General features: G+C 35.5%; 1 protein-coding gene and 1 long non-coding RNA gene across 2 annotated transcripts; one reads left to right on the forward strand and one right to left on the reverse strand.

Annotated features, from left to right (window-relative positions):
* The first annotated feature begins 998 nt into the window (after positions 1 to 998).
* On the forward strand, positions 999 to 2,920 carry LOC148691389 (uncharacterized). Its single transcript, XR_015955960.1, has 2 exons — positions 999 to 1,457; positions 1,889 to 2,920. It is a non-coding gene; the product is annotated as an uncharacterized LOC148691389 (long non-coding RNA).
* A 596-nt stretch (positions 2,921 to 3,516) lies between these two features.
* LOC137712957 (outer envelope pore protein 16-3, chloroplastic/mitochondrial) lies at positions 3,517 to 6,823 on the reverse strand. Its single transcript, XM_068452167.2, has 3 exons — positions 6,663 to 6,823; positions 5,788 to 6,156; positions 3,517 to 3,908 (listed from the first exon to the last, which is right to left on the reverse strand). Exons 2-3 carry the CDS (start codon positions 6,125 to 6,127, stop codon positions 3,760 to 3,762), a joined length of 489 nt encoding a protein of 162 aa, XP_068308268.1. The 5' UTR covers positions 6,128 to 6,156; positions 6,663 to 6,823; the 3' UTR covers positions 3,517 to 3,759.
* Positions 6,824 to 18,605: the final 11,782 nt, after the last annotated feature.

An 18,605-nucleotide genomic window follows, 5' to 3' on the forward strand; every position in this document is an offset into this window, starting at 1 on the left:
TATTTTAGCCAACGGTGCACCATGTGGTAATTCAAAAAAGTTAACTTCTTATTAACGCAACATATTATCTATATATTACGTTAAAATGATGATCCTATGGCTATTTGCAAGATTGCATGTATAAAATTTCTACAGAGAGAGAGTCAAGAGAGATCAGGTCCATCAGGGGGATATGATGGGGTTTTTGTCATTCATCTGTTGCTGCCTTCATCATCGTCCTCGTGTCTGCGGCGAAGGACCAGAAGCAGCTGCAGGAGGAGGAGATGGTGGCACAGTGAGCAGCCCGAGGCAGCCTCTGAACACTGAATCTCCGATAGTGCCAACTGTGGTTCCCCACTTCCCCGTCAACCCTAATTTCTCTCGTTTGTAAATTATTTTATTCAATAGGTCAACTTTTTGTTTTTCCTGCATGCTTTTTGGATCTTGTGTGTACGGTGGTGGCTGAGTTTCTGATGCTATATATGTACACCGTAAGATAGGTGAGGATCAGAAGATGAATGGAAGATTCTTTCTTTCTCTTTAAATATTTGGTTTATATGTTTAATTTCGCTCTAATTCCCAGGAAGAAGGCAAAAATGAGAAACGAAAACTGGTTCATGATAGTTAGGATCTTCATTTTCAACTCATAGTGTTCTAGATTCAAACCTTTCCCCTTCTTTTATTGTAGATTACTGTAAAATACCATTTCTACTAAAAAAAAAAGACAAAATTCATTTGGTTCATAGATTAGAAGTTTAAGAATGGAAATGAAACGACTAATGTTGTTTAGCCTGTGTTAGAATGTCATATCAATGTCGTCAATTTTGTATGTCTAAATAGCATTCGAGAATATAAACGATGTTGCATTCACACATTTTTTCTATAGACAAGGAATACGAATCCATATCTCACATTCTATAATCTGTTTATTTTGCACATAGAAATAGACACACCTGCTTAGCAAATTAAAAGGGATTTAATAAAAATCATGAGTTTATTTCCTTGACAAATATAAGAGAATCAACCCAAGGAATTGCGTCGAGATATTTACTAAATGCTTCGAATCAGAAAGAGAACATGTTTTATTCTTGTTGCGATTTTTACTAACTCACAAGAACCGGAATCAAAACGTGTCTAAATTTTGAAAAACTATCGTATAAAACAATATATTTTTGCAACTTACTAACAACAATCCAACAGCACGAAATAGAAAATATATTCAAGACGTCCATCCAAAGAGAACTAAAACATAAATCTGGACATCAGCGAAAGAGAACTAAGAGTAAGATTACATCCCCAGAAATACAGCCAAAGTTGTGGAGGATAGAGTTGTACAGCAAGAGCCAATCCCTGCCATCGTCGGAGATTCTGGAATCCTCAAACCTTGAGTTTCTTCTGTCCTCCATCACTTGTCTACCCAATCAACAGCCAATAATGGCCCAAGAAATTTGGGTGTGGCAATGGGATTCTGCCACGTGGTAATCGTTTTTGTCTTTTTTTTTTTTTTTTTTTTTTTTTGATAACAACTGCTTGCTTGTGATGTTATGGTTTGGTTTATATTTAAAGTTAAACCATGCTAAGTACCGAATTTTATTGTATTTTATTTTTATTTTTATTTTTAAAGAACAAACTTGCTAAGTACGGAATTACAAAACATTGCAACTGGCATTGGATGTTTAGATATATTCCCAACCTTTTCCTCGTCGTCTTTTCGCACTTTTTGGGATAAATTTTATACCTGTTCTTTGAGTTTAACACTAGATATAAAAATATAAAAAAATTTGCTCGACTGCACAAAATTTTTGAAAGTGGATGACATTTGTCACTGTTTTTTTTTTTTTTTTGTTGTGGAATGCTGCTGTTTCCTTTTCCTCCTTGTGCTGATATCTCTTTTGCTTCGTCATCAAAGCATCTCCACCAGTTTTAAGCAAGAGCAAGGCAAAAGCAAGGTCAGTGAAATTATTCTTACTATTCACTCTAAATTATAATTGTCTTTGTGTAAGTCTACTCGTTTGAGAAAATAAAGGATAACTGCAAGGGCAAAGGCTATTAACAAATATATTTTTTATGTTTTATGCCTTGTAATCGTGTAATTAGTAAGTTTGTTTTTTAAAAGTAAAACTCCGTATTCAATTCCAATAATCTAACTTTAAATACAAATCAAAGCATAGCATCACGTACACGCATAATTAATTAAAAATAAAAGACGAACAAAGAAGATGATTAAACTTTGTAAGTTTGTTAAGCGTGTGATAAAAAAAAATTTGTATTTTAAAAAAAAAAAATTCCTTCAAATTAATCCAGGCCGCTGATTGACTAAATTGTGGTCCATAATATTAAGATGGCCCAATTTTGGGTGTTTTCATTTTCTAAGGATATGATCAAAGTGGTGAATTTGTAAATGGAAACAGAAAGGGAGGGTAATATGTACTTGTGACTCACAGTCCAGTATTGACCAGTGAAAATGGAAAAGGCCAACAAAGTCAAGAGTCACCTTGTTAAAATGATGATCCTATTGCTATTTGCAACACTCAAATTGAATGTAAAAAATTTGTAGAGAGAGAGAGAGAGAGAGAGAGAGGTCAGGTCCATCAGGAGGATTTAATGGGGCTTTTGTCTTTCATCTGTTGCTGCCTTCATCATCCTTCTCGTGTCTGCGTCGAAGGATCAGCAGCAGCAGCAGGAGGTGACACGGCGAGCAGCCTGAGGCAGCCACTGAATTCTGAATCTCCGGCGGTGCCAATTCTGGTTCCACACTTCCCCGTCAATCCTAATCTGTGTCGTCTGTAAATTATTTTATTTAATCGCTCAACTTTTTGTATTTCCTGCATGCTTTTTCAATCCTGTGTGTATGGTAGTGGCTGAGTTTCTGAGGCTATATATGTACACCGTAAGATCGGTGAGGATCAGAAAGTGAATGGAAATTCTTCTTTCCCTTTAATTATTTGGTTTATATATATAATTTCACTTTCTTTCCCAGGAAGAAGGCAAAAATGAGAAACGAAAACTGGTCGCATGGACTGTCCTGATAGTTAAGGTCTTCCCTTCCAACCTACTACGTTCTAAATTCAATGTATTCCCCTTTTTTCTTGTAGAGTACGTTAAAATACCGCTTGTACTATGAAAACAAACAAAAATCATTTGCTTCATAGATTAGAAGTTTGAGAATGAAAATAAAACAAGTAACGTTGTTTAGTCGCATAAAACATATCAGATTGTTGAAGTACTATCTAATACAGGTGACCTCCATATACAATGATAGAGCAAACCTGTACTAGAATGTCACAATGTGGTCAATTTTGTGCGTTTAAATAGCATTCGAGAATGCAAATGACGTTGCATTCGCACACTTTTTCGTAAGGGATAAGAACCCACATCTCGCATTCCATAATGTGTTTCTTTTGAACATAGAAATAGACACACCTGTTCAGCAAATTAAAAGGGATTTAGTAAATGATGAGTTTATTTCCTTGACAAATATAAGATAATCAACCGAAGGCGTTAGGACGAATCACAATCAAAGCAACGAAATTTGAATTCAGAAAGAGGACATGTTTACTAACTCACAAGAACCGGAATCAAAACCGTTCTAAATTTTGAAAAACTCTCGTACAAAACAATATATTTCAACAGCACGAAATAGAAAATTTATTCAAGACGTCCATCCAAGGTCCAAAACATAAACCTGGACGCCGGCGAAAGAGAACTAAGAGTAAGATTACATCTCCAGAAATACGGCCAATTCAAGAAAAAAGTGTTCCACCTTTTCATCGGTTAAGTTTATGAATCAGCAGAAGATCTTTTCTTGGTGGTGTAAGGATAGTACTCCTTGCCATTATCAATTCTCGTGGTCTGGCCCCCAGCATCAATGAGCGCAGAAGTGACCGCCAGGGCTGCTCCAGCAGAAATTGCAGTTGAAATGCTCTTTCCTGTAAAATGGACAGCAAAATAATACATGTAATTGAGAACAAGTACCTGCTAGCAAAGATTTCAACTTGAAATGGAGAGTCCAAAGGGCCAATGTATTTCTCCCATGAAATAATAGGTCAACTGCAGATGCTAAATAATCAATATGAATACAAACCAATCCGATAATGCTAGCAGCAGGCATTGAGTGGAAAATATTCGGGAAGCACGCACACAGATGCAGTAAACAAGGATTAGAAAATCAGATACAAATCTGATCATGTGTATGGAGACCTACATATCAATTATGCAATTTATATGAGCTGAAACTGAAAGTAAGTAAGAAATGCTTATAGTGCCGTTTTCGGACACAAAGATGCTTTGTATCTCGGATCCATCTTGATGGATTGCAAATTCCTAAGTAATTACTCTATTTTTAAGTTTAGAAACGAAAAAGTGAAAAATTAATGTATGCTCTTCAAATTCAAAATTGACTTTAGGGACAGGATCAGCCTCATAAATTCATATAATAATCAACATAAATTTTAAACCTTTACACACAATGTCTCAAACTAGCTCTGGCATACGAGAGAGTATCATTGGAACACCAAGTTCAAAGCTTACAAGCACAGACAACATTAGCCATTCAATGGGCTATAATCTATTACCATTTGTGTAAATTAAAGAAGCTGATGACCCTAAACTCAGATTTTACACATAAATGGATATTTTGTTGAACAAAAAAAATTCACAAAGTGATATCGATTTAAGGATGACATATTGTAGGATGAGAAGAAATGTACAATTGTATACCAACTAAGTAGGTTCATGTGAAAGTGAAAAGTCATTTCAAAAATGTTTCCTTCCTTAGACGACCATATAACCTTGACAACCTAATTACTAAGATAGTTTCTCTTAGTTGGAAATGAGCTCTTACATAAACATTTCATTACCAATATTCTCTAAGTTCTCTTAGATTCTGCGTCCAAGTATTAAACATACAGTGACATGTTGCCATACTGCTTTTAATGTTTACAGGATTCACACAATATATCCACAAAGATAATATGTGATGCGTTTCTGCAAGAAATTTATTCTTCTAAGAAATACAAACACCTTGTTTCATGCCAAACTCAAAAGAATAAATAGAGAGTTCCTCTATTTCATATGACATGAAATAACAAATTACTCTGTCGTATCTTTGTATGGTTACAACTCTTACTCTCTTACTGAACATTATTTCACATGATACATCTACCATCTTTAAGAATCTACAAATTAGTACTGGTCTATCAATATTCCATACATCTATCATACACCAAAACTCTGTCACTCTATCTCTTGCTAAAATTACCCTATTTCATTTATTAAAAAAAATAAAAATAATAAAAAATAAAAAAACTATCTTAAAGGGTGACACATCTTAATAGCCAGCAGCAGATAATGTTCACTAGCAACATGGATTTCCTGGAAACAAATATCATATTCCTAACTGGAAGTTTTAGCAGGATTCAACAAATCTTGGATAAGTAACATAAAATCGAGCACACTCCTATCTAGTCAGCACAAGTGTCAAATTTATAAAAAATTCTAGATACCATATTATTTACCACGTCAATCTTTTAGTCGTAATGGTAAAAGTCCAAACTAAACAGTTGTAAAAGTTTAAATATGAAACTTATGAAATAATTCAACGAAAGAAAACCTCAAATACTTGCTTTCTTAATGAACATAGACAAGAAATCTTCGCCCTAAAAACTAAACCCTTTTTCAGAAACTAAAATCCAATTTGTCTTGTCGAAATACCAAAATATTATAAGATCACATTACTAGAGATTACCAATCATGATAGCAGGAATTCAAAGTTCAAATAAGAAATGAAGGATCACAAGAAATCCTCACCTCTGTAACCTAGAACAGTAGACCCAGCAACAAAACCACCAACAGCTCCATTGATAAAGTCTCTTTTCATCCGATAATTCTGTACAAGCTGCTCAACGCCAATGTACACTCCCCCAATTGCAGCAAATGTTACCCCGTAGTTTCCCATCATCCTCAGGGTCCTTATCAGCCCAGGAAGAGCAACATTTCTCTCAACACGAGGCACATCATACCAAGTAGCAACTATGGTTCCAAAGATTGTTCCAGTAACAAATCCATTTGTTGCACCCTTAAGTGTCTTCACTAGAGGAGTATCCTCATCCTCCAAATACCTACGCTCTGCAGGGTCCAAGGAGTCCATGACTGTCTACTAACCTGGCACAATAAAAACTGCAGGCAAATAACACATATATCAGCACTCACGCCCCGTTCGCTAAACGATCTTTCTGCTTATACAATGCAAGACAAAAAAGAAACTACATTGTCCTCTTCCGCTATGGGTAATCAAAATTTAAGCTTCACTGGGTTTGAATCTTACAAAGTGACCATTACTGCAAACCCAAATTTCATTTCTTGGAGAAATTTATCCACAGTAGCATACTAAGCATTCGGGGAAGAAAGTAAATAAATCCCAAATTTCAATTCTTTTAAAAACCATCGACATAGATGCAATTAAACACAAATTCCCCCCAAAAAACCAAATATTTGGTGATAATTATCACCAAAATTCACGTTGATTCGAGAAAAATCGAAGCCGAAGATCCAATCATCAATAATATAACAAATTAACTAACAAGCCGAAACCCTAAATTTGTAAGGAAAAAAAAATGATCGAGGATTTGAATCCATGAAAGAGCCAACCAGAAAGCAGGAGCTCATCAGAAAATGTAAATTACCTTCGAGGGGAAAATCAGAAGTCGGCAATTTCTACTCAGTTCTCACTACGAACACAGGAACAAAGACCATCTGAGAAAACATGGGAGGAAACGAAATTTTTAGCTATTGCGTGCTCCTCCTTCCACTAGATTATCATTACTTCCGCACTGACAATTTTGCCCCTCCCTTAAAATTGGCTCTTGTATTTAGTAGTTGGTAAAGGAAAAGAGTCCAAATCCACTTTGTGAGAATTTTAGGAATTCTCATATCTTAACCGTTTATTGTATATTGTACGATTAGTTTTCGTTATGTACTATTTGTGTTTTAAATAAAAAAAAGTCAAATGATTTTTTATCGCACTTACACGATGAATGACTAAGATGTGAGGATCCCCATAATTTGAATTCGGATGTGATCCAAATCAGTTGGTAAACAGTCTTAACAAGTCAGGCCAAGCCGAATATCATAATGATTAAATTGAGCTTGTTGTTACTTAGTATTACGGTCTGATGATATTTTTCTTCACTAGTAAGTGAGATGTCTTATGTTCGATTCTTGCCAAAAAAAAATTTGAATCACATTATTGCTAACCCATTGTGAGACTTAGTCCATTCCCTCAACCCCTCAATGTAGATACTATCGTTTGTTCAAAAAAAAAAAAATGAGCTTGTTTAAAATTTAGCAAGCAAAGCACTTGTATTGTCCTTTATTAAGGGTATTCGCTCTTAGGATCATAAGTTTTATTCTCATTTTTCGATATCATTTATATATGAGAAAAACTATCGAGCTTCGACTTGATTTAATTTGTGCTTTTAATGAGTCAAGCTTGAACATGTTGAAAGAAAGTTGAGTTCAAGTTGTATCGAGCTTTAAGTTACAATCATATAAATGACCGGCTTATATAACAAGTCCAGTTTCAGCAAAATTAATGATGAATGTTAGGGTTCTAAGTCGAATTGATACAATTCGAGTATGTATTGAGCTTGATTTTCATTTGGCTTGTCAAGTAAGTTTTGGCTCATAGTTGTAACTAGCTTTGACAAATGACTTGTATTTACCATGCGCATGTTAATTTTTTTTATCTAAACGAATCCTATCGTATAAACATATTCAACTAATGGTTGGAAAATCAAAACTCAAATTCTATCCATTAAGATAATGTGTTACACAATTCGTTAGTTGACTAGTCTCTAACGGATCACTAAAAGTTGAGACAAACGCAGTATAATAAGAGATTTATTTTTATATAAATATATAAAGAGTCACATCACACATTGATGGTAGATTAATCACATTTTTTTAGAGTATGAATCTCACATTGAAGGAAAAAAAAGGTATTGCATGTGCTTATAAGTAAGTGGAACCATGATTTTCTAGATCATGACACGTGACGCTTAGGGTGGTTAGAATGACCAAAAAGGCCTTAGAGTGAGATTCAAACTACATGGGTGCTCAGGATTGTACTACCACAAATCATAGTATTCTGGCATGGCTCCATTAACCAACGTAATCATAATCCTGGGAGAATGAAATATCTTATTTTAAAAGGAAAACTAATGAAAATGGTTTGAAAATTTTGAATTTTAACGATAAGAACAAAATAAAGGTAAAGTGAATAGTAACAGGATTGACGAAATCTCTACAAATCAATTAAACTCTATAAAAATCCATGAATTTATAAGTCCATTAAAGTATCTCAAATTATCAATTGAATACAAGGTGGCAAAGTTGGAAAACAATTTGTTGAATAAGGTTCGTCTATCTTCTTCTTAATTTATGTTGAAATGAAAATTAATTTTGTTGATATATACTCGAGAGAGAGAGATTAGATCACAAATATATATCTCTACTATTGCAAGAATCTCTTCAGTGCTATCACTTTGAAGTTGTTCTTTCAGGGAATAAAGTTCCAAAGTGGTTCAACTACACCTCTAACCATCCCACAATCATTTAGAAGAATTTGTTGGATGCAGTGAATTTTGTTTTGAAATTCCTCTAAATTTGCAAGGTGAGGAGATGTTAACAGGATTGGTTCTATCTTTGTTTTTGAACCACCGACTTATCATTGTCGTTCTACGTATATTTTCATCGACGGAATATGAAAGTATGTCCCTCATTTGGGGAATAGCGAGGACATGAAGGCAACTCATGTGTGGCTTGCGACATGGGATTTAGTAAACGACCTCGAGATGGAGCCAGATATTCGTCAGGTTACAATTGCTTCCAATTTATAGGCATTAAAAGCTGCGGCGTGCACCTCCTATTGCGCAACCCACCACTCCTAAGGTGCGGACCAATTTTAAGCTGTTAGATTTTAATTGAACGGCTCACAATAAAAGAGCCCAACCGAGCTCAAGATGGAACCGGGTCCTCTTTCGACTCCCTCTTCATCCGCCTACGTCGTTTAAGGTAGATTGCAATCGTATTTCTTGTACCCAATTTCAAATTCCATTTTTATTGTGGGTTGTTGTAAATTTGTGATTAGTCATGTGCAACTATAAATCGGTGTAATATCTGCAGTCAATGATCTTGTTTAGTTGTTACAAATACAGATCTTCAATTTCCACAGTTCTTGTTATCCAAAGTTATATTCTTTTCCTCCCTCACCTCTTTCGTTACAAACAATGGTATTTCATTGCATATCTGTTTTTAATTAATTCCCGGTCGAATGAAGTGAGGCCAAATTCCTTTTTGGTGAAATGGCAAGAAGTGAGGTCAAATTTGATAGCTCACAAAACATTTCTTAATTTTGAGTACATGTGATTGAAAAAGATAGCATCTCTTTTGACTATCAACTGGCAAATTGTATGTTCATGTGGGTTTGCAGTGAATTGGATATGATATTTGTGTGAATGCAAATTTCCGCCTTCTTTTTCTGGACAAAATTGCACCTACAAAACAATTAACACCTTAAGTTAAGGGCAAGAGCCTCATGCGCCCAAGACGATTTTTTTTTTGGGGGGGGGGGGGGGGGCTTTGGCCGAAGAACCTCCAATGCCAAAGTTAGAATTTAGAGAGAGAAGTGTTTGAGAGTTTTGGAGAATTTTAGCAAGAGTGAAGAACTAGTTTTTTAGAGAAAATAGGATCATATATATAGAGAATGGAGGTGGCTGGCCCTTAGAGGTTTTTTGTGTGAAAATGGGTGATTTAATTGGTGATTAATGGATTAATTAGGAATTAATCCATTAATTAGCCAATTAATCTCCATTTATATGGAATAATTTGTAGGTTATGAAGTAATTACCTAAGATGAGGATGGATGAGATAATTTGGAATTTGTTACCTATTTTGGACACTCTTGGCTGATTGTCAACTGCTCGCGCGTAAGACAACCGGTGTGTCTCAAGGGTGATTTTGTCATTTTTACCAAAAATTCATGTGTCGCCTTGTGATTATTTTGGCTCTACAAATGCCTCCACACCTGCTGGGTTGCTCGTAGGAAAGGGCAGCAGGTGTAGAGATCTTCTTGCTCTAGGAAACTTAAGATTGCTTCCTGTTTTGATGTAGATTCCCTCTTTAATATGAAATTAGATCCTTCTAGGAAAGGGAAATAAATTTCTTTCAAAGCCTATTTAAGTCTACCTTAAGTGGGTTATTAAATCAACTTTGGAGATCAATTTATTCTACCCTGCAAAAGAGAGAAAGCTAGAGGATATTTGTTCCCCCTCCCCTAGCAATCTTCTACACTTGCCCGTGCAAATGACCGTCTTTCGATGCTTTCTTCGTCTTCTCCGCGCTGCACTGAGGTAAGAAAATTTTAATTTTTCTTGTCTTCTTCTTGGATAATGCTGTCGCGAGGCAGCCGTCAAGGTGGTGCAGCACGTCTGCTAGCAGAGGCCAGAAGTTGGCTCGGCGTAGGGCGAGGAGCTGTTATAGTAGAGACCACTGCTTGGGCTGCTTGGCTTGGCTAGAGCTAAAGGCAGCTTGTGCGGCTGGTGCCACGGATTGAGGCATAAGGGCACAATGCTAGGCGAGTTGCATGGCTCATGTCTTCTGGCTTCTTGGACTTAATGGGGGCCAGGCCGGCAATTGGGAGAGATAAGGAGGTCGAGGGCCTCATGGGCTGCTGGAATGCTGGGCATGCAGGCTTCTTGCCTGCTGGTCTGAGAGAAAAAATGAGGAAAAAGCCAGTATGGGTTGAGTTCCCCTGCTGAGTATCGTGAATAGAGTTGGCTGCTTAGTTCTCTTCACCAGGAGAAATGTGGGTTGCTCTCGAGAGAAAAGGTAAAGAGGATCAAGGTGGATACTTTGGCTCGTCTGATCGCTATCGTGGAGCCTACTATGAATGAAGGTAAAAAGAAGAGATCTTCCCAGTCTGCTCAAGAGATGCTGGTTAAGAAAAAACTGAAGACTTCCTCCGCTGGTCGTGAGGGTCTACCTGCTGTCGAAAGGCTTGTGATTGACATGACTTCTTCCAATGGGAAGAAAAATAAGGCTGTTAGATCTGAGCATGTGGCGCCTGCTATGTCGAGAATGGCTAATTCAATTGTTGATAGTATTGCTCAGTGTAGAGGTCTTATCATGCCCCCAGTGCCGAAGTTTGTGCCAAGACGTCCGTTGGGAGCTAAGTGTGGTTCTCATTCGGAAAGGCTTGTTATTATGAAGAGCGATAAGGTGAACTCTGCTGCTAAAGTGGCGCTAAGGCCCACTCCCTCTGCTGCTGAGACTGATTCGCCTGCTGGGAAGGAGGAGACTGCTCGCATGGGTATCTGTGAGAAAGGCATGAGGTGTACCTTTTCAATTAAATCCAGGCATTTTTCAACTATGTGAATGAAAGAAGTAATATGAAATTCAACATTAATTACCTAAAAACTTGGTTTTATTCAGATATATAAACCTACAAGGAGAAATGAGATTATAAGTACAAAATTTCTACAAGGTGATCAAAGAACTACATCATTTGGATGAACATGTAAAGCAACTACTCCTCCTCTGTTATTGTCTTTATTAATCAAGTATCCATGCAGAGACGGTAGACTTGTAGGACTACTGTTTAATCATGAGTCGGGGTTCACAATGATCTAAAGTGAGAAAACTCCATCACATATGCATTTAAATCCTTTCTTTAGGGGGAGATATTTTGTTAACATGTAATTTAGATAAGATTATATATTTTTGAGAGAGACTAAGTTTTTTTATTTATTTGTGAGAGAGATTAAACTTATTCACGTCACATGCGATATCATGATTATTTTTTAATTATTTTTCCGTTTACAATTTTACTCTAAGTCTCTATATTCTTATCCATACGTTTTATAGTTTCATGTCCTTTTTTTCTTCTTCTTGCTCCATTTTTATCTCTCTTCCTTCTCCTTTCTACCCATGTCTCTCTTTCTCTCTCTCCACCTTCTTCTTTGTATTTTTCTTTCTCTTCTCTATATTCCTCCTCCTACATCATTATCCTTCTAATACTGAAATTTTTGCTTTTGTAGAAATTTTGAAACCAACTTTACAGAAGTGCAAAGAAAATTTAAAAGTAATCTTGCAAAAATGCATGAATTGTGAAATTAATTGTTCAGAAATGCAGAAATTAATTTGCTTTTGTAGAAATTTTGAAACCGACTTTACGGAAGTGCAAAGAAAATTTAAAAGTAATCTTGCAAAAATGCATGAATTGTGAAATTAATTGTTCAGAAATGCAGAAATTAATTTTTACAGATCTAAAATCAGTTTGAAGTTTTTATAGGTAGTGTCACTTTAAAGTTTAGGCCTAGTTTGTCACTTTAGGGGGCGTTTGTTTGCCCTCACTAAGTTGGACTGGACTGGACTGGACTAGCTATTAGTCCAATACTGTGTTTGTTCCATGCTGGGACTAACATTAATGAGACTAAAGGGGACTAGCATGGACAAAACCCTTCACTAAGAGGTCTTAGCGAGACCTCCCAATAACCATGGGACTAGCTAAGACTATCCTCTCTTTCTCGTCCTCGTCATGCTCAACGACCACTCTCGACAGACTCCTTGTCATCTCCGGTCACTTAGATCAATCATTAACTTTCCGACTCTCTTTCAGATCCATTTCACAACCAACTTTCATACAAAATATACCAAATTGAAGCTGGGAGTGACAAGATTACGATTTTACCTGAATCGAGGCCAAAATGTGGTTGAATGTGGCTAGAAAATGGCCTGGAAGTCTCAGCCTTTTTGGGCTTCTTCAAATCCATGACAGATTCAAGCATTCAAAGCTAAGATCTCGGTCCAAGGATGGTGATGAATTTTTTGGCGATGCTAACTTCATCCAATTTAACGAGGAAATGGTAGGAAAAAATGAAGAAAAAGATAAGATCATAATAAAATATTAATAATTTATATATTAAATAATATAATATTATAATTTGTTATTATCCAGCTTCTTAGTCCAATACTGCACCAAACGCTTCACTAAGTTAGTCCAGTTTAGTCTAGTCTAAGCCAGTCCAGCTTAGTCCTTGAAGCTAATCCAGTCCGAGATAGTCCGGCGCAACAAACGCCCCCTTATAGTTTTGGCTTGGTTAACTAACAAGTCTATTGAGGCCATGGCTGGAATTTTAAAATTTTGGTTTGCTTGTTTTTGGGCTAGGTTTGTTGAGGTTTGGGCTTTTGTCTCTCCTTGAAATGATTCAAAACTAGTGAAGTTATATGAAATATATTTTGTGTTGTTTTAGTGTTCAGAGATTTGCTGACCATTGTGTGTATTGTAAATTTTAAAGTGTGGGGCTAATGCTGGAGCTCCATCATGTTTATATGTTTATGAACTTAGCAGGATGGTGAATTTGTTGTTTATCTTTCTCCAGGGGTTAGAGAATGCCTCATTCCAGTGATCAACATGGGTTATCAAAATCTTATTCAGGAGAGTGATTCTCTCCGGATTGTCTTAGCTTTGTAAGGCCAATCCCTCAACCTCTCGCCAGTTGACCCTATCGTTGAGGATGCAAAGGCATGCTAGACCAGATCACTAGAGCTGTCATCACCCATATATGCCATCAAGCGAATGAAGCAGTGCACCGTCTAGCCCACTCGACACTTCTTTGTAATGGTTTTTGTTCTTGGTCTGAAGATCCTCATGATCTCTCTTTTATGTATATCTCTTTGACCATTTGGTCTTTCGACGACATGGGACCTCGAGATAGAGCCAGATATTCGTCAAGTTACATTTGCTTCCCGCAAAGGTGTAGGCATTAAAAGCTGCGAGGCGCACCTCTTATTGCGCAACCACCATTCCTAAGGTGTGGACCAATTGTGCGGACGAATTTTAAGTTGTTAGATTTTAACCGAACGGCTCACAATAAAAGAACCCAACCGAGCTCAGGATGAAACCGGGTCCTCTTTCGACTCCCTCTTCATCTGCCTTTGTCGTTTAAATAAAAAAATGTATAATAATTTTGATCGCAAAATAAATGAATATGATTTGAAGATATTGAAATACTCACAAAAAAAAAAATGCGGCGAGAACCCTCTCTCCCATACTGATCTATTATTATAGTGGCCTGCTTCTGCAAGTGGAGAACCATACGTTGACACACAAACACTAACAACACTACCACACTTAGATTGGATGTGTTCATATATATATATATATATATATATATTTCATGTGTTTTGTGTTTTATGCATTTTTATTTTTATTATGTGTTTTATATTCTTTCATAATTTTTCATGAGTTTTTTTGTGTCAATTTATAGTGTAAGAATAAAAATCCAAACACGTACATTTGATGGCATGTCAGTGGTTAATTTGATTTCCTTCATATTTGTGGTGCTAATTAATATGTTTTATGTAAAAGGAATTGCATTTCATCCGTACGCATTGTATGAAAGAGGGAAAATCAATTTGTCCAAGAGAATCACTTTATTATATAACTAAAAGAAAAAGGTAAATAATTGTAGCTGAGTGTTCCCAACTAATAATAGTGTGATGAGACGATGAATTGACCCATCAAGATCACCAGATCCATGAATATCTGACGTACAAAAAAAGAACGCGTTGGTAACAAAAAAACAAATTGTTTGATGAAATGATATTGCAATGAAAGAGATGAGAAGTTTCGTGTCAACTTTAATCCTTTCACTTTATAACAGTCACATTGAAAGGTAGTAAGTAAGAAGCTGCTCCGTTGGTAGGGAGAAAAGCATGATGACTGATATATATAACAAGAGAGAGCCCATTGTCCATACACTGTACCATACTGCATTTCCAATTATTTGAGAGGCTCTTTTCTTTAGTTTATGGTCTGGCTTTAATTCTCCTATGGCCAATCAAATTGTCCCTTCTTCTTCCTTCAGCAGTACTCCTTCATGGACATACGATGTCTTTTTGAGCTTTAGAGGAGAGGATACACGTACCAATTTTACAGATCATCTATACCATGTCTTGCACCGTCACGAAATCAATACTTTCATTGATCATCGTGAACTTCCAACAAGAGAAGAAATATTACTAACTTTTCTCGAAGTAATTGATAAGTCGTGAATTTCTGTTATTGTATTCTCTAAAAACTATGTTTCTTCAAGATGGTGCTTAGACGAGCTCGTACATATCCTTGAATGTAGAAAGTCAAAGGGACAAATGACAAGGCCAATTTTCTACAAGGTGGATCCATCGGATGTCCGACATCAAAGAAATAGCTATGATGTTGCGTTTGCTGACCATAGCTGCAAATATGAGAATGACCTAGAAGGTGCAAAGATGGAGGACATCTCTTATAGAAGTAGCAAATCTGAAAGGAGCTACTCTCAATGAGGGAAAGTACGTTTATTTCTAACCTTCATGTATACGGTTTTTGAGTTGCTTTACTCTATATTTCAGAATTTACTACTTCCTTTTAGGAAAAAAAAAAAAAAATCTTTTTCTCAATCTAATGACATTTAGGGTTGTTTTATTCACAGTACATATGCGGTTGAACGTACCTCACATATTAAATATAATTCACATATTGTTGAACACACCTTACATATTATATGATTATGCATGCAATTCTATTGATTTCAAATTAGAAAGTGACATTCAATGCATGTATAAAATAAAGTTTATCAATGGAGTTTTACTTTTATTGGTTAAGAGTTTTGTTTATAATGGAGGGTGGGAGTGGCTTTGAGAGCTTGAAGAAAAATAATTTTTGGGATACACCTTAAAAGTGATTTGGGGTATTCAAATTTTTTGTTTGATTTTTAAATCTTATTAGGCCTAAACTGTTATTATATAAATCGTTAAATAATATGTATTGTGCTAATAAAACAACTCAAGCTAAATCAATAATTTTCAAACAAGGAGAGAATAACAGTTATAAATTAGGGTTCAATTGATATTATTGTACTCTCCTAACAAAAGAAAAGTGGCAAAAAAAATTTATTGTTGGGAATTTGGAATTTAAAAATAGTGTTGTACTTACCATTTATTTATATCATTTCTCAAATAGAGATATAGTCCACCGACATATGACATGTGAGTTTATCTTTATTAGGGAAGTAATACAAATAATAAGTAAAAATAACATTTTTACCTTCTTTTTATATATATATATATATTATTTTTAAATCGTTTGTTACTATGAATTATGTTAGTCGACTGAAGAATTAAAGGAGTACTGAAAAAAAATAAGAAATAAGAGGTGTTCAGGGCTGGATTGGATCAAGTTTACTGTTTACCCCCAAAACAATGTCAAATCAATTTTCTCCTCGAAGATATGCATCACACCAGTCCAATCTGAATTCAATCACACCCCAATCAACCTCATTCTCTGATCGTCAGAGTTCATGGGTAATTCCGTTTGAGTATCGCCTCTGTCCACGGATGTACGTGATTTTGGTTTCAATAGTAACTAGATTATTCTTTATATTGTTACTTTTTTTATGGTATCACGTCAGGTCGTTCCTTGTGTAAAGCTCGTGATCCACGTTCCACGATTTGTGTTGTTTATATATTAGGCTTGAAAATTTGCCACATGCGAATGAGATGTTGAGAGAATGAATCTCATATTAGGAAAAGATGAAATCTTGCATGTGTATAAAATAATTGGGCTGCTCTTTATATTGTCAATTAATTTTATGATAGAACTTTAACTTTCTTCACCTTCCCATGCACGAGAATTTATAACCCAAGATTGGTACACCAATCCGCTATGCAAATCTATTTGTTTCAAATCCGTTACCATTTAGTATTATGATTTAGTGATATTCTATTTACTTATAAACGAGAATCTTAAGTTCAAATCTTGTGTTAAAAACTTCAGATGCACCGGTTAGTTAACAGGTGACTAAAGGCTTTTTATCACAAATGGTTCCTGAAATTGACCTTCACCATCAATATGATCATTGAAATTGAAAATTAATCAATGTAGTCACTAAAAATAGATGTTGAAATCAATATGGTTCTTTCGTCACAATTCTGTTAAAATTTCCGTTAAGTGCTGATGTGGCACATAAATGGATCCCATAAGTCATTCTTTTCCTCACAAATGGTCATTGAAATTGATTTGCGATATCAAAATTGTCTTTGAAATTGACATGTGACATCAAAATGGTCCATGAAATTGAAAATTGATCAATGTAGTCTTGCAAGTAAGTTTCCAAATCAATATAGTCCTTCCATCACAATTCTGTCAAAAAATCTGTTATGTGCTAATATGATACATAAATGTATCACACAAGTCTAATTAAATTAAAAAAAAAATACAAATAGGTTTAATAATTTAATAGTTAATAAAAAATTGTTAGCCAAAAAACCCAGTCCTACAATCATCTCTGATCTCAGTCCACATTCATCTATCTCCTTCGCTGTTTATTCTCTAAAAAAAAATCTCAATACATCCATCTTTACACACTTTAACACTCTTCACCGAATTGAACCTGAATCGAGATCACCTTTGATGATGGCTTGACTGATTGACAACGACGTCTAGGACATTATTGTTAACATTTAAGCGATCAACGTCCTCACAATCTTAATCTTGAAGAGCTTGTTCGGTGTTTTCTTAGTGGTCTAGTGACTCAAAGAACGGCGAGGTCTGCGTTGATATAATGAGGTTATAACTAACGTGCATCTATTGTTGATTGAAAACTATTTCTAAACCCTCTCTTGGGCCTTGGTTAAGCTTTGTGCCTTTGAGAATTTATAGAAGGGATCTCTCTTCGGAGTAGGTCCTACTATAAGAACAAAAAAATTCTATTGTGCAAAATGTATTTAGATAACTTTTTAAATTAATTATTAAACCTATATCAGCACATAACAAAAATGAGAAATTAGGATTCAATCCGTGGTTACCAATACTCTATGATTGAAATCTTGTTGAATTTCAGTTTCTGATCAAGGTCCCTGAAGTTTGTACACATCAACATTTTCATATATTTCCATGTCAGCTTTTTATTTTGTTTATTAAAAATTTTAATTTATATATTACCCCTCATATCATTCATTATCACTATCAAAATAATCAATGTAACTGAAACTCCCAGTCGGAGAGTATTTCAAGCTATTCCCTTTTTTGTTTTTACGTATGCATTCAAATTTCGCCAAAATTTGAGCAGTACTCGTATGCTCTCCAATAGCATTCAAACAAACGCAAATTTTTGCAGAAGATTTGAAGGTACCGAGCCCCTTTTTTCTTACTTCGGAGAGACTTTGCTAAGATTTTTAAATGGGTGATCTTTGTACCATAGTTCTACCCAGTCGGAGGTATTTCAAGCGGAGAAGAACTGCATTGCATTTGCAGAGGAACTTGGAGATCCTACGACCTGTTAGAGGGTTTTGTTTTTTTTTACTTTCTTTTTTGACAAGTGTTTTTTGTATCTTCAATTACCGACTTGTATTTGAATATGCAAGCATTTCGTTTTAGCTTGTACTTTTGTTTATGCAAATTTCTGGTATGCACAACAAGTGTTTGTAAAAATGTTTGAATGAGTTTTTTTGCTTTTATCCCTTTACAAGGCTCAAAAGGCCAGGCATGGGGTACAATCTTATTGCATTGAGTACATTTTTTGTTAGCA

This window comes from Pyrus communis, chromosome 14 (genome assembly GCF_041283825.1).
Source record: "Pyrus communis isolate YQ-2024b chromosome 14, ASM4128382v1, whole genome shotgun sequence".
NCBI lineage: Eukaryota > Viridiplantae > Streptophyta > Magnoliopsida > Rosales > Rosaceae > Pyrus > Pyrus communis.